At 45.2% G+C, this 13,271-nt stretch overlaps 1 protein-coding gene across 1 annotated transcript in view; it reads left to right on the forward strand.

The window, feature by feature from the left end:
* LARGE1 (LARGE xylosyl- and glucuronyltransferase 1) overlaps window positions 1-13,056 on the forward strand; it is a 431,493-nt gene extending 418,437 nt beyond the window's left edge. Inside the window, exons 13-15 of the mRNA XM_077266800.1 lie at window positions 284-430; window positions 8,772-8,967; window positions 9,528-13,056. Coding sequence (XP_077122915.1) covers window positions 284-430; window positions 8,772-8,967; window positions 9,528-9,725 — 541 coding nt within the window. The 3' untranslated portion in view covers window positions 9,726-13,056. The remainder of the gene's footprint in view (window positions 1-283; window positions 431-8,771; window positions 8,968-9,527) is intronic.
* The last annotated feature ends 215 nt before the right edge of the window (window positions 13,057-13,271 follow it).

Consider the following 13,271-nt stretch of genomic DNA (forward strand, 5'->3'; position numbering starts at 1 on the left):
GCAGCTCCTTCTAGTGGTGGATTTAGAAACTGCAATGAAGAAAATCTTTCTTTTCTTGGCTATATGCATGCATTTTAATATATAGGATGTGTTTTTATGCCACCACTAGGGGGAGCTCTGTACTCGAGCCTCCTGAGAGCTAGTTTGCCTGTTAACTGTGTGTGCAGTGAGCTCCCCCTAGTGGTGACTGCAGGGATGTAATAATATGCACTATCCATCTGTGGGGCCCCTGCGTAGTATTTTCGTTGGCCCTATGATTTCTGAGCTTCTCCTCTTCTTTTAGGAAGTCTTTCGTACAGCTGGACATGAGTAGCACCAAGAAGGCTTTGATCATCCCGGCGTTTGAGACCCTCCGATATCGTCTCTCCTTCCCAAAATCTAAAGCAGAATTACTCTCTATGTTGGATATGGGAACGTTATTTACCTTCAGGTAGGTTTCAGCCTCAGACCAAAAACATTGTCGCCCCCGGCCAAAGTTAGGTTATTGTCATTCACTGCTGTAAATACGAGGGCTGGAAGCACCGAAGATACCAGGGTCCCGACCCACCCAGAGCGCGGCCCTAATAATACGTGTGGAAGGTAACGGCCCCCGAGAATAGCTCTACTCTGACATCAGTTAGTAGATTATCCCTGTACTGTGACATCACTGTGTGCATTATTCCTGTACTGTGACATTACTGTGTGTATTATCCCTGTACTGTGACATCACTGTGTGTATTATCCCTGTACTGTGACATCACTGTGTGCATTATCCCTGTACTGTGACATCACTGTGTGTATTATCCCTGTACTGTGACATCACTGTGTGTATTATCCCTGTACTGTGACATCACTGTGTGTATTATCCCTGTACTGTGACATCACTGTGTGTATTATTCCTGTACTGTGACATCACTGTATGTATTATCCCTGTACTGTGACATCACTGTGTGCATTATCCCTGCACTGTGACATCACTGTGTGCGTTATCCCTGTACTGTGACATCACTGTGTGCATTATCCCTGTACTGTGACATCACTGTGTGCATTATCCCTGTACTGTGACATCACTGTGTGTATTATCCCTGTACTGTGACATCACTGTGTGTATTATCCCTGTACTGTGACATCACTGTATTATCACTGTACGGTGACATCACTGTGTGCATTATCCCTGTACTGTGACATCACTGTGTGCATTATCCCTGTACTGTGACATCACTGTGTGTATTATCCCTGTACTGTGACATCACTGTGTGTATTATCCCTGTACTGTGACATCACTGTATTATCCCTGTACGGTGACATCACTGTGTGCATTATCCCTGTACTGTGACATCACTGTGTGCATTATCCCTGTACTGTGACATCACTGTGTGTATTATCCCTGTACTGTGACATCACTGTGTGTATTATCCCTGTACTGTGACATCACTGTATTATCCCTGTACGGTGACATCACTGTGTGCATTATCCCTGTACTGTGACATCACTGTGTGCATTATCCCTGTACTGTGACATCACTGTGTGTATTATCTGTCATGGTTCTCAATGGCAAGAGACCGTAGTAAAGCATACAAAGGACTAGCTCTTGGAAGATGGGAACTCGAGCTGACTGTGAGCTAAACCTACCGCACAACTAACAGTGGCCGGGTAGCGTGCCTACGTTTTATCCCTAGACGCCCAGCGCCAGCCGGAGAACTGACTGACCCTAGCAGAGGAAAATACAGACCTGGCTTACCTCTAGAGAAATTTTCCCCAAAAGGCAGACAGTAGCCCCCACATATAATGTCGGTGATTTTAGAGGAAATTGACATACGAAGTATGAAGATAGGTTTAGCAAATTGAGGTCCGCTTACTAGATAGTAGGAAGACAGAAAAGGGAACTACACAGTCAGCTGAAAAACCCATTCAAAACACCATCCTGAAATTACTTTAAGACTCTAATATCAACTCATGACACCAGAGTGACAATTTCAGCTCACAAGAGCTTCCAGCCTCAGAAAAATTCAAACACAGAGAACTGGAACAAAAATGCAAAACAAACTTAGGACTCAAAGTCCAACTTAGCTGATAGTAGTCTAGGAGCAGGAACATGCAACAGAAAGGCTTCTGGTAACATTGTTGGCCGGCATAGAAATGACTGAGGAGCAAGGCTAAATAGACAACTCCCACATCCTGATGGAAACAGGTGAACAGAGGAGATGAAGCACATAAGTGCAGTACCACCAGAAACCACCGGGGGAGCCCAGAAACCAAATTCACAACAGTACCTCCCCCTCAAGGAGGGGGCACCGAACCCTCACCAGAACCACCAGGGCGATCAGGATGAGCCCTATGAAAGGCACGGACCAAATCGGAGGCATGAACATCAGAGGCTGTCACCCAAGAGTTATCCTCCTGACCGTAGCCCTTCCACTTGACCAGATACTGAAGTCTCCGTCTGGAAACACGGGAGTCCAAGATCTTCTCGACAACGTACTCCAACTCACCCTCAACCAACACCGGAGCAGGAGGCTCAACGGAAGGCACAACCGGTATCTCATACCTGCGCAACAATGACCGATGGAAGACATTATGAATAGAAAAAGATGCAGGGAGGTCCAAACGAAAAGACACAGGGTTAAGAATCTCCAATATCTTGTACGGGCTGATGAACCGAGGCTTAAACTTAGGAGAAGAAACCTTCATAGGGACAAAACGAGAAGATAACCACACCAAGTCCCCAACACAAAGACGAGGACCAACACGACGACGGCGGTTGGCAAAATGCTGAGTCTTCTCCTGGGACAACTTCAAATTGTCCACCACATGCCCCCAAATCTGATGCAACCTCTCCACCACAGCATCCACTCCAGGACAATCCGAAGACTCCACCTGACCGGAAGAGAAACGAGGATGAAACCCCGAATTACAGAAGAAAGGAGAAACCAAGGTGGCAGAACTAGCCCGATTATTGAGGGCAAACTCCGCCAAGGGCAAAAAGGCAACCCAATCATCCTGATCCGCAGACACAAAACACCTCAAATAAGTCTCCAAGGTCTGATTAGTTCGCTCGGTCTGGCCATTAGTCTGAGGGTGGAAAGCAGACGAAAAAGACAAATCAATGCCCATCCTAGCACAGAACGCTCGCCAAAATCTAGACACGAATTGGGTTCCCCTGTCAGAAACGATATTCTCCGGAATACCATGCAAGCGCACCACATTTTGAAAAAACAGAGGAACCAGCTCGGATGAGGACGGCAATTTAGGCAAGGGAACCAAATGGACCATCTTAGAAAAACGGTCACACACCACCCAGATGACAGACATCTTCTGAGAAACAGGGAGATCAGAAATAAAATCCATGGAGATGTGAGTCCAAGGCCTCTTCGGAATAGGCAAGGATAACAACAATCCACTAGCCCGAGAACAACAAGGCTTGGCCCGAGCACAAACATCACAAGACTGCACAAAACCTCGCACATCTCGCGACAGGGAAGGCCACCAGAAGGACCTAGCCACCAAATCCCTGGTACCAAAGATTCCAGGATGACCTGCTAACGCAGAAGAATGGACCTCCGAGATGACTCTACTGGTCCAATCATCAGGAACAAACAATCTACCAGGTGGGCAACGATCAGGTCTATCCGCCTGAAACTCCTGCAAGACCCGTCGCAAATCTGGGGAAACAGCAGATAATATCACTCCATCCTTAAGGATACCTGTAGGTTCAGAATTACCAGGGGAATCAGGCTCAAAACTCCTAGAAAGGGCATCCGCCTTCACATTTTTAGAACCCGGTAGGTAAGAAACCACAAAATTAAACCGAGAGAAAAATAACGACCAGCACGCCTGTCTAGGATTCAGGCGCCTGGCGGACTCAAGATAAATCAAATTCTTGTGGTCGGTCAATACCACCACCTGATGTCTAGCCCCCTCAAGCCAATGACGCCACTCCTCAAAAGCCCACTTCATAGCCAAGAGCTCCCGATTACCAATATCATAATTTCGCTCAGCGGGCGAAAATTTACGAGAAAAGAACGCGCAAGGTCTCATCACGGAGCAGTCGGAACTTTTCTGCGACAAAACCGCCCCAGCTCCGATTTCTGAAGCGTCGACCTCAACCTGAAAAGGAAGAGTAACATCAGGCTGACACAATACAGGGGCGGAAGAAAAGCGGCGCTTAAGCTCCCGAAAGGCCTCCACAGCCGCAGGGGACCAATCAGCAACATCAGCACCCTTCTTAGTCAAATCAGTCAACGGTTTAGCGACATCAGAAAAACCAGTTATAAATCGACGATAAAAATTAGCAAAGCCCAAAAACTTCTGAAGGCTCTTAAGAGAAGAGGGTTGCGTCCAATCACAAATAGCCTGAACCTTGACAGGGTCCATCTCAATGGAAGAGGGGGAAAAAATGTACCCCAAAAACGAAATCTTTTGAACCCCAAAAACGCACTTAGAACCCTTTACACACAAGGAATTAGAGCGCAAAACCTGAAAAACCCTCCTGACCTGTTGGACATGAGAGTCCCAGTCATCCGAAAAAATCAAAATATCATCCAGATACACAATCAAAAATTTATCCAAATATTCACGGAAAATGTCATGCATAAAAGACTGAAAGACTGAAGGGGCATTTGAAAGACCAAAAGGCATCACCAAATACTCAAAATGGCCCTCAGGCGTATTAAATGCGGTTTTCCACTCATCCCCCTGCTTAATTCGCACTAAATTATACGCCCCACGGAGATCAATCTTAGAGAACCACTTGGCCCCCTTTATTCGAGCAAACAAATCAGTAAGCAGTGGCAAAGGATACTGATATTTAACCGTGATTTTATTCAAAAGCCGATAATCAATACACGGCCTCAAAGAGCCATCTTTTTTAGATACAAAGAAAAAACCGGCTCCTAAGGGAGATGACGAAGGACGAATATGTCCCTTTTCCAAGGACTCCTTAATATATTCCCGCATAGCAGCATGTTCAGGCACAGATAGATTAAATAAACGACCCTTTGGAAACTTACTGCCCGGAATCAGATCTATAGTACAATCGCACTCTCTGTGAGGAGGTAGTGAACCAATTTTAGGCTCCTCAAAAACGTCACGATAATCAGATAAAAATTCCGGAATCTCAGAGGGAATAGATGACGAAATGGAAACCAAAGGTACGTCCCCATGAGTCCCCTGACATCCCCAGCTTAACACAGACATTGCTTTCCAGTCGAGGACTGGGTTATGAGATTGCAGCCATGGCAATCCAAGCACCAACACATCATGTAGATTATACAACACAAGGAAGCGAATAATCTCCTGGTGATCCGGATTAATACGCATAGTTACTTGTGTCCAGTATTGTGGTTTGTTACTAGCCAATGACGTGAAGTCAATACCCTTCAGAGGTATAGGAACTTCCAGAGGCTCTAAATCAAACCCACAGCGTTTGGCAAAGGACCAATCCATAAGACTCAAAGCGGCGCCAGAGTCGACATAGGCGTCCGCGGTAATAGACGATAAAGAGCAAATCAGGGTCACAGACAGAATAAACTTAGACTGTAAAGTACCAATTGAAACAGACTTATCAAGCTTCTTAGTACGTTTAGAGCATGCTGATATAACATGAGTTGAATCGCCACAATAGAAGCATAACCCATTTTTTCGCCTAAAATTCTGTCGTTCGCTTCTGGACAGAATTCTATCACATTGCATAATCTCTGGCGCCTTCTCAGTAGACACCGCCAAATGGTGCACAGGTTTGCGCTCCCGCAAACGCCGATCAATCTGAATAGCCATTGTCATGGACTCATTCAGACCTGTAGGCACAGGGAACCCCACCATAACATCCTTAATGGCATCAGAGAGACCCTCTCTGAAATTCGCCGCCAGGGCGCACTCATTCCACTGAGTAAGCACAGACCACTTACGAAATTTTTGGCAGTATATTTCAGCCTCATCTTGCCCTTGAGACAGGGCCATTAAGGCTTTTTCAGCCTGAATCTCTAAATGAGGTTCCTCATAAAGCAGCCCCAAAGCCAGGAAAAACGCATCCACATTGAGCAACGCAGGATCCCCTGGTGCCAAAGCAAATGCCCAATCCTGAGGGTCGCCCCGGAGCAAGGAAATTACAATCCTGACCTGCTGTGCAGGATCTCCAGCGGAGCGAGATCTCAGAGACAAAAATAATTTACAATTATGTTTGAAATTCTAGAAGCGAGATCTATCCCCGGAGAAAAATTCAGGTAAAGGAATTCTAGGTTCAGATATAGGAGCATGAATTACAAAATCCTGTAAACTTTGAACCTTCCCAGCGAGATTATCCAAACCTGTAGCTAAACTTTGAGGATCCATATTAATCAGGTGAAATCAGAACCATTCAAGGATTAGAAGGAGAGAGAGACGAAGGCTGCAGAAAGCAGAGATGCTAGTGAATCAACTAATGAGCAAACTCAGGAAAAAAAAAAAAAAAAAAAATTCTCTGCAGACTTCTTTTCTCTCCTTTCTTCTGCCAATTATTTTAACCCTTGGCCGGCCAAACTGTCATGGTTCTCAATGGCAAGAGACCGTAGTAAAGCATACAAAGGACTAGCTCTTGGAAGATGGGAACTCGAGCTGACTGTGAGCTAAACCTACCGCACAACTAACAGTGGCCGGGTAGCGTGCCTACGTTTTATCCCTAGACGCCCAGCGCCAGCCGGAGAACTGACTGACCCTAGCAGAGGAAAATACAGACCTGGCTTACCTCTAGAGAAATTTTCCCCAAAAGGCAGACAGTAGCCCCCACATATAATGTCGGTGATTTTAGAGGAAATTGACATACGAAGTATGAAGATAGGTTTAGCAAATTGAGGTCCGCTTACTAGATAGTAGGAAGACAGAAAAGGGAACTTCACGGTCAGCTGAAAACCCTTTTCAAAACACCATCCTGAAATTACTTTAAGACTCTAATATCAACTCATGACACCAGAGTGGCAATTCCAGCTCACAAGAGCTTCCAGCCTCAGAAATATTCAAACACAGAGAACTGGAACAAAAATGCAAAACAAACTTAGGACTACAAGTCCAACTTAGCTGATAGTAGTCTAGGAGCAGGAACATGCAACAGAAAGGCTTCTGGTAACATTGTTGGCCGGCATAGAAATGACTGAGGAGCAAGGCTAAATAGAAAACTCCCACATCCTGATGGAAACAGGTGAACAGAGGAGATGAAGCACATAAGTGCAGTACCACCAGAAACCACCGGGGGAGCCCAGAAACCAAATTCACAACAATTATCCCTGTACTGTGACATCACCGTGTGTATTATCCCTGTACTGTGACATCACTGTGTGCATTATCCCTGTACTGTGACATCACTGTGTGCATTATCCCTGTACTGTGACATCACTGTGTGTATTATCCCTGTACTGTGACATCGCTGTGTGCATTATCCCTGTACTGTGACATCACTGTGTGTATTATCCCTGTACTGTGACATCACTGTGTGTATTATCCCTGTACTGTGACATCACTGTGTGCATTATCTCTGTACTGTGACATCACTGTGTGCATTATCCCTGTACTGTGACATCACTGTGTGCATTATCCCTGTACTGTGACATCACTGTGTGCATTATCCCTGTACTGTGACATCACCGTGTGTATTATCCCTGTACTGTGACATCACTGTGTGCATTATCCCTGTACTGTGACATCACTGTGTGCATTATCCCTGTACTGTGACATCACTGTGCACCGTGCATACATATACTGTATGTATAGTGATTCATTCGCCGTAGACCCCCGGCGGCTCAGGCAGACGTCTCCTCTGAGCATCAGATTAGCGGTCAGACATGAGTGGGGTCTGTGAGTGACGAGTTCGGAGAATATCGGGGGCTTCCAGGAGGCAGCAGATGCCGTCATTTATTCCTGGCTCCGGATAAATTATTCTCCGTCTTCCCCTCCCAGTGCCGGAGCCCAGGAGGCAGAATCTGACATAAAGTCACAGATCCTGATCCTCCTGATGTTCTGTGTCCGGTGGAGGCCTCGTCTGGCCGGGGCACAGCTGGCGAGGAGACGGGCGTCATTATCAGAAGGGGGCGATAACTACGGGGCGGCTTTTACCTCCGCGGTCCTTGATGTACAGCCAAGATGAAGCACAGCAAGAGGATCAGAATCTGGTACAAACCAGCCGACAGCTGGGGAAGAAGACGATGATAGAATTCTGCTGTCTTAAAGGGGACACGGTCTGCCAACTTAATGGATCGGTATCCATCATGGGGTTCGAATCAGCAAAACTTGGGAGGGAGCAGAGTATCGGACACTGTGCTGTCTTCTACCCCCACTGACCGACTTCGAGGGAACGTGGTGAGCCGTCCCTCCACATATTTTGGCATGTTCAATGTCCGCACAAATTCCAGGAGTTGTGTATACATGTTTATACACTTGTGCCGATCCTGCGTTCAGAGCTGAAATCTCATAGTATTCCATGCTTGTTCGGTGTCTGCAGAAAGCCTTCTCTGAAAAAGTCAATATTTTCTTTGCCGTCATGTTTCGCCCCAGGAGCACCATCAGGGGGACAGATGGAAACAGGGCGTTGGGATACCATTTAAGGTGGATGGAACATGACCAGTCAAAAACGTGGTTGTAAAAGTGGCATTTTCTCAGGTTATCAAGAGGGGGTCTGGGCACCCCGACCCACCATTGCCATTTCATATTTATGTGTCTGGTCCCAGGGAATATTTTCATTTCTCTGAGTCTTTTCTATCGTTTCCAGTCTCTCATTTCCTGGAAGCTTCCTCCCGTTACAGTAACGTGTCCCCATTATCCTGCAGGTACCACGTCTGGACTAAAGGGCACGCTCCTACCAACTTTGCCAAATGGAGGACGGCGACGACTCCTTACCGGGTGGAATGGGAGGCAGATTTCGAACCCTACGTGGTGGTCAGACGGAACTGCCCGGAGTACGACCGGAGATTTGTTGGGTTCGGGTGGAACAAAGTGGCTCACATCATGGAGCTGGATGCACAGGTGAATTATTCTGAATTGTCCAAGCGGGGTGGTGGGTGTAGATAGCAGGCACGCCGGGTCCTGGTACAGAGCTCCAAATCCCTGCATAGAGTTAATTGCTAAAATGTTGACTTCCTGCAGCCACCTCCAAGGACCTTATTGCATACTTTTTAAAGGGGTGTCTCCACCTTTGACATAGATATCTATAGGATCTGCCTCCTGTATTGTCCACCCTTTCTTTACCTGTTGAATCTGTCACCAGGACTGACGAGGAGGCCCCTGCTGGCTTGACTTCTCTATTTACTTCTAGTTCCTAAAACAAAGCCCCCCAATATAAATTTGACACCATTAATGGGACATTTTTGAGCTTCATGGTCAATCAGCCCCGAAACCACAACAAAATTCCAGGATCGCCCACTTTTGGACACAGTTGTATTGTTTGACCTGAATTTGTTGAAAAGTGAACATTTCCTTTAAGTCACGCAATATTGAATAGAGGGGCAGGACTATGACCACCTCTCTTCTTCGTCTTCATGTCCACCTCGCCATCTCTTATCTCTCCTCTCTTCTTGTTCCCGTAGGAATATGAATTCACGGTGCTGCCCAATGCCTACATGATCCACATGCCCCACGCCCCGAGCTTCGACATCACCAAGTTCCGCTCAAACAAGCAATATCGAATTTGCCTGAAAACGTTGAAAGAGGAATTCCAACAAGACATGTCCCGACGATACGGATTCACAGCTCTCAAATACCTCACTGCAGAGAACAATAGCTAACGAGACCTGGGGATGGAAGGTGCTCAGATGTGCCTAAAATCTGGTGAAGACCTCAACGGCATGGCATCAACCATCGATGGTTGGCTGGAGACTGCCAAGGAACTTTTACCTATTGTCCCTTTTTGCCCCACCTGACTCCAACAATCATCAAAGCAGAGAATGAATAGATATGAATCCAGGAAGGTAGAAGGTTACGATAAATTCAACCTCTTCCCTGGTCCTACAGAACAAGGCCTAAATGTTGGACATCTGCCCAACATGGTGTCTCAGTCATGACACTCAATCCAAGCTTGGTCAGCTGGATCTCTCCGGCCTATCACCGACACCACCTGCTTCACTATCGATTTGCCGAATACTTGATCTTCTGGTTGCCACAAAAAGTAGATGGAGCAGATACTCGTAATGGGGGGGTTGCTGTAAAGATCAGAGAAGAATATTTATAGGTTCAACCAAGAACCTTTATGAAGGACTTGATCACGCAAAAAAACAAACTTGTAGCAGTATTGACATTGTAAAGATCCAAAGGGCATTTCTTTCTATTTTTGTATTGTATTCATCCCTGTAAAAAAAAAAAAAGTATTCACGCCCTACTATCTTTGTGGAAGACGTCGAGACGAGCAATGGTGGAATGATGGCGACGGTTGGTCTATGATTTCCAATGTGAACTTGACACATGCCGAACGTCTTCCCGATAGTGACATCTTCATCAGCCTCAACAGAAGACTCTGTGCCTGGAAGACAGAACGCATTTTTGGCGTGAAGAAAGAGTGCCCATTCCTTCCCTGGCTGTCAGATTGTACTTCTATGTAATTAGTGATGGTCCTAGAAGACAATATTGCGCTTGGACATCTGTAGGGCTTTGCCATTTATACTGCGGCATGTTCCTTTTTCTGGAAAGTCAGAGCTCAGAAGGTTCTCGGAAAGCCCAGAACAACATTACTATGCAATGTCTAACTGGACTTTCGTCTCGGAAGAAGGTCCATGTCCATGCTGGAAGAACTCGTGCATGGAAAAGACGGGACTCCTGTTCCCCAGGGATTCGATACAATAGAAAGACTGAGTCACGGAAAGTTCTGTCCCAACCAAGATGGACGTCCGTGAAGACAGAGGAATTATAACCTAATGGATTTTTCCACTATTTTTTACCGTTCAGTATTAATTGTCATGTTTACAAAAAAGGACACGAAGTCTAATGCACTAGACCTGCGGCCGGTGGCTGCTCATAACCAATGGAAGACGGAGGAAAAACCATAACTCGGCGCTCTGTTCTCATCCGACATAGATAGTAGATCCCCGAGACGTTTGCATCAGGTCATGGTTCTCAAAAGTTTTATTATTTTTCTATATTTCCCATTAATTTTTGGGTAGATTGTCTAGAAACTCAAGGTGAGCAAAGATCTTGAGCACATTTGGGCTCAGTAGAACCAAATTTACACATCCGATCCACAAAAATCTTGTCCAGATTCATCAAGAAGCTAGAGTTTATGAAGGAAGGCTACCCCCAATGTCCTCGGAAGAGATAAGGGTCAGACAGATTTAGAGATAAGGGCTACAAGGGTTGCATTTCATCCATTGATTTCCACCAATGTCCATGTTGATGGAGGTGGTTGGTGGGCTTCAAGGCTTTTGGCCAACACTTGGACATCAATTGTTGGGTTTTTGAGGCTTTTAATGGGGTAAACAGATAACTGGCCTCACTTCTTGGAGGGCAGACATGAGTACGTAGTGCCCAATTTTGTTGGAGCTGAAGGAGATAGGCCATCTTGGTCATTAGCTTGTCGCTGGCATCTGCCCCCGCGATCTTTACGCTTTGTTGACGGCTTCTTTTCACTTATTTAATGTGTAAAATCTTGATCGGTCGTTTTAGTTTTTCTCGACTCCTCACATGGAGCCATCATTTTTTTTCTTATTTTTTTCTTGGTGACAGAAAACTGAAACTATCTTCTTAAGGCAGGTGAGATAAATGTGTGTGACAAGTTTTCATTCCCATCAATCTGTTATGTAGGTGGGTGACGGGCCTCTCGTACCAAAAAGGTGGAAAGCCGACCTTGATGCCCATAGCAACCAATCACTATTGAGTTGGAACATTATTTTTCATAGGGACACTGTATGGCTTTCTAAACGACAAGCGTCGGCAAATGGACCCTTGTGTGGCCTGTGATACGTTTCCCAAAAACAAGTTAGAGAGGTCCTAACTCCAGCTTAGAAGTTTGTGGGATTGAGTTTTTTGGACGGTAAGAAGAAATACACAGGCACGTGATTTCCAAAATTCTTCTAAGTTTGTGGGAGTGTTCTTTTATTTTATACCCTTCATGAATATACAATGGATATAAAAAGTCTACACACCCGTACCCTGCTCTTAAAGTCCTGCATGTGGTTGGATAAATCTGAACACCCGTACACTAATACTTCGTTGAAGACCCCTTTATGACATTATTCAGTCTTTTTGGGTCGGAGTCTATTAGCACTACACATCTAGAGGTGGAATTCTCTGGATGGGCCATTCCAAAACTCTGATCTTCTGGAGAAGCCGTTCTCTCGCTGATTTGGAGGTCGCTAGGGTCGTTGCTGAAAGGTGAAATTACTCTGCATCTTCAGCTTTTTAGCAGAGGTCTAAAGGTTTTGTTGCAAAATTGACTGATATTTACCACTATTCATAATTTCGTCCACCATGACTAAAGCCCCAGTTCAAGCTGCCAAAAAACATCCCCAAAGAATAATGCGGTCTCCACCATGCTTCACTGTGGGGATGGTGATCTTCTGGTGATGCGTGGCGTTGGCTTTGCACCTTTTGGAATTATGGCCAAAGAGTTCACTCTTGGTTTCATCAGACATAACACGTTCCCCACATGCTTTTGGTTGACTTAACGTAGGTTTTGACAACACATAGCCCTGCTTGTATGGTTTTTTTTGTAAGAAAAGGCCACCCTACCCCACAGACCAGACATATGAAGAATATGAGAGATTGTTGTCACATGCAGTACACAACCAGAAATTCCTGCAGCTCCTTTAATGTTGCCATCGGCCTCTCGATACAATTTTCTAATTGTCTTTTCAACAATTTTGGAGTGACGTCTAGTTTTGGGTAATGTCACCGTTGTGTCAAATTCAGACATCTTCACAGTGCTCCATGGTAGATCTAATGCTTTGGAAATATTTTTGTCCCTTTCTCCTGACTGATAACTTTCCACAATTAGATCCCTTTGCTGTGTTGTCAGCTGTTCACAGACCATGGATTTTACTGTAAAATCCACCTAAGAAAATGTCAGGAAAATCTTCCTAGAACATTGAAACTTTACATTAAACTTTAAAGGTGAAAAACGTTCTGAAATGATTCTTCTCGGTGTGATTTTTTTTTCCACATGACAAAAACCTGCCATTTAAACAGGGGTGTGTAGACTTTTTATATTCATTGTAGGTGTTCGTAAACTCCAAAATACTTTACTTTCTGTCTATATCTGGACATAGGCACACATATTTAGCATTTTTGCATCAATTTTGGGAAAAAAATTGCCCAAAAATGTGATCATAAGGATATGAAACGTC

The sequence above is a fragment of the Ranitomeya variabilis genome, chromosome 5 (genome assembly GCF_051348905.1).
Source record: "Ranitomeya variabilis isolate aRanVar5 chromosome 5, aRanVar5.hap1, whole genome shotgun sequence".
NCBI lineage: Eukaryota > Metazoa > Chordata > Amphibia > Anura > Dendrobatidae > Ranitomeya > Ranitomeya variabilis.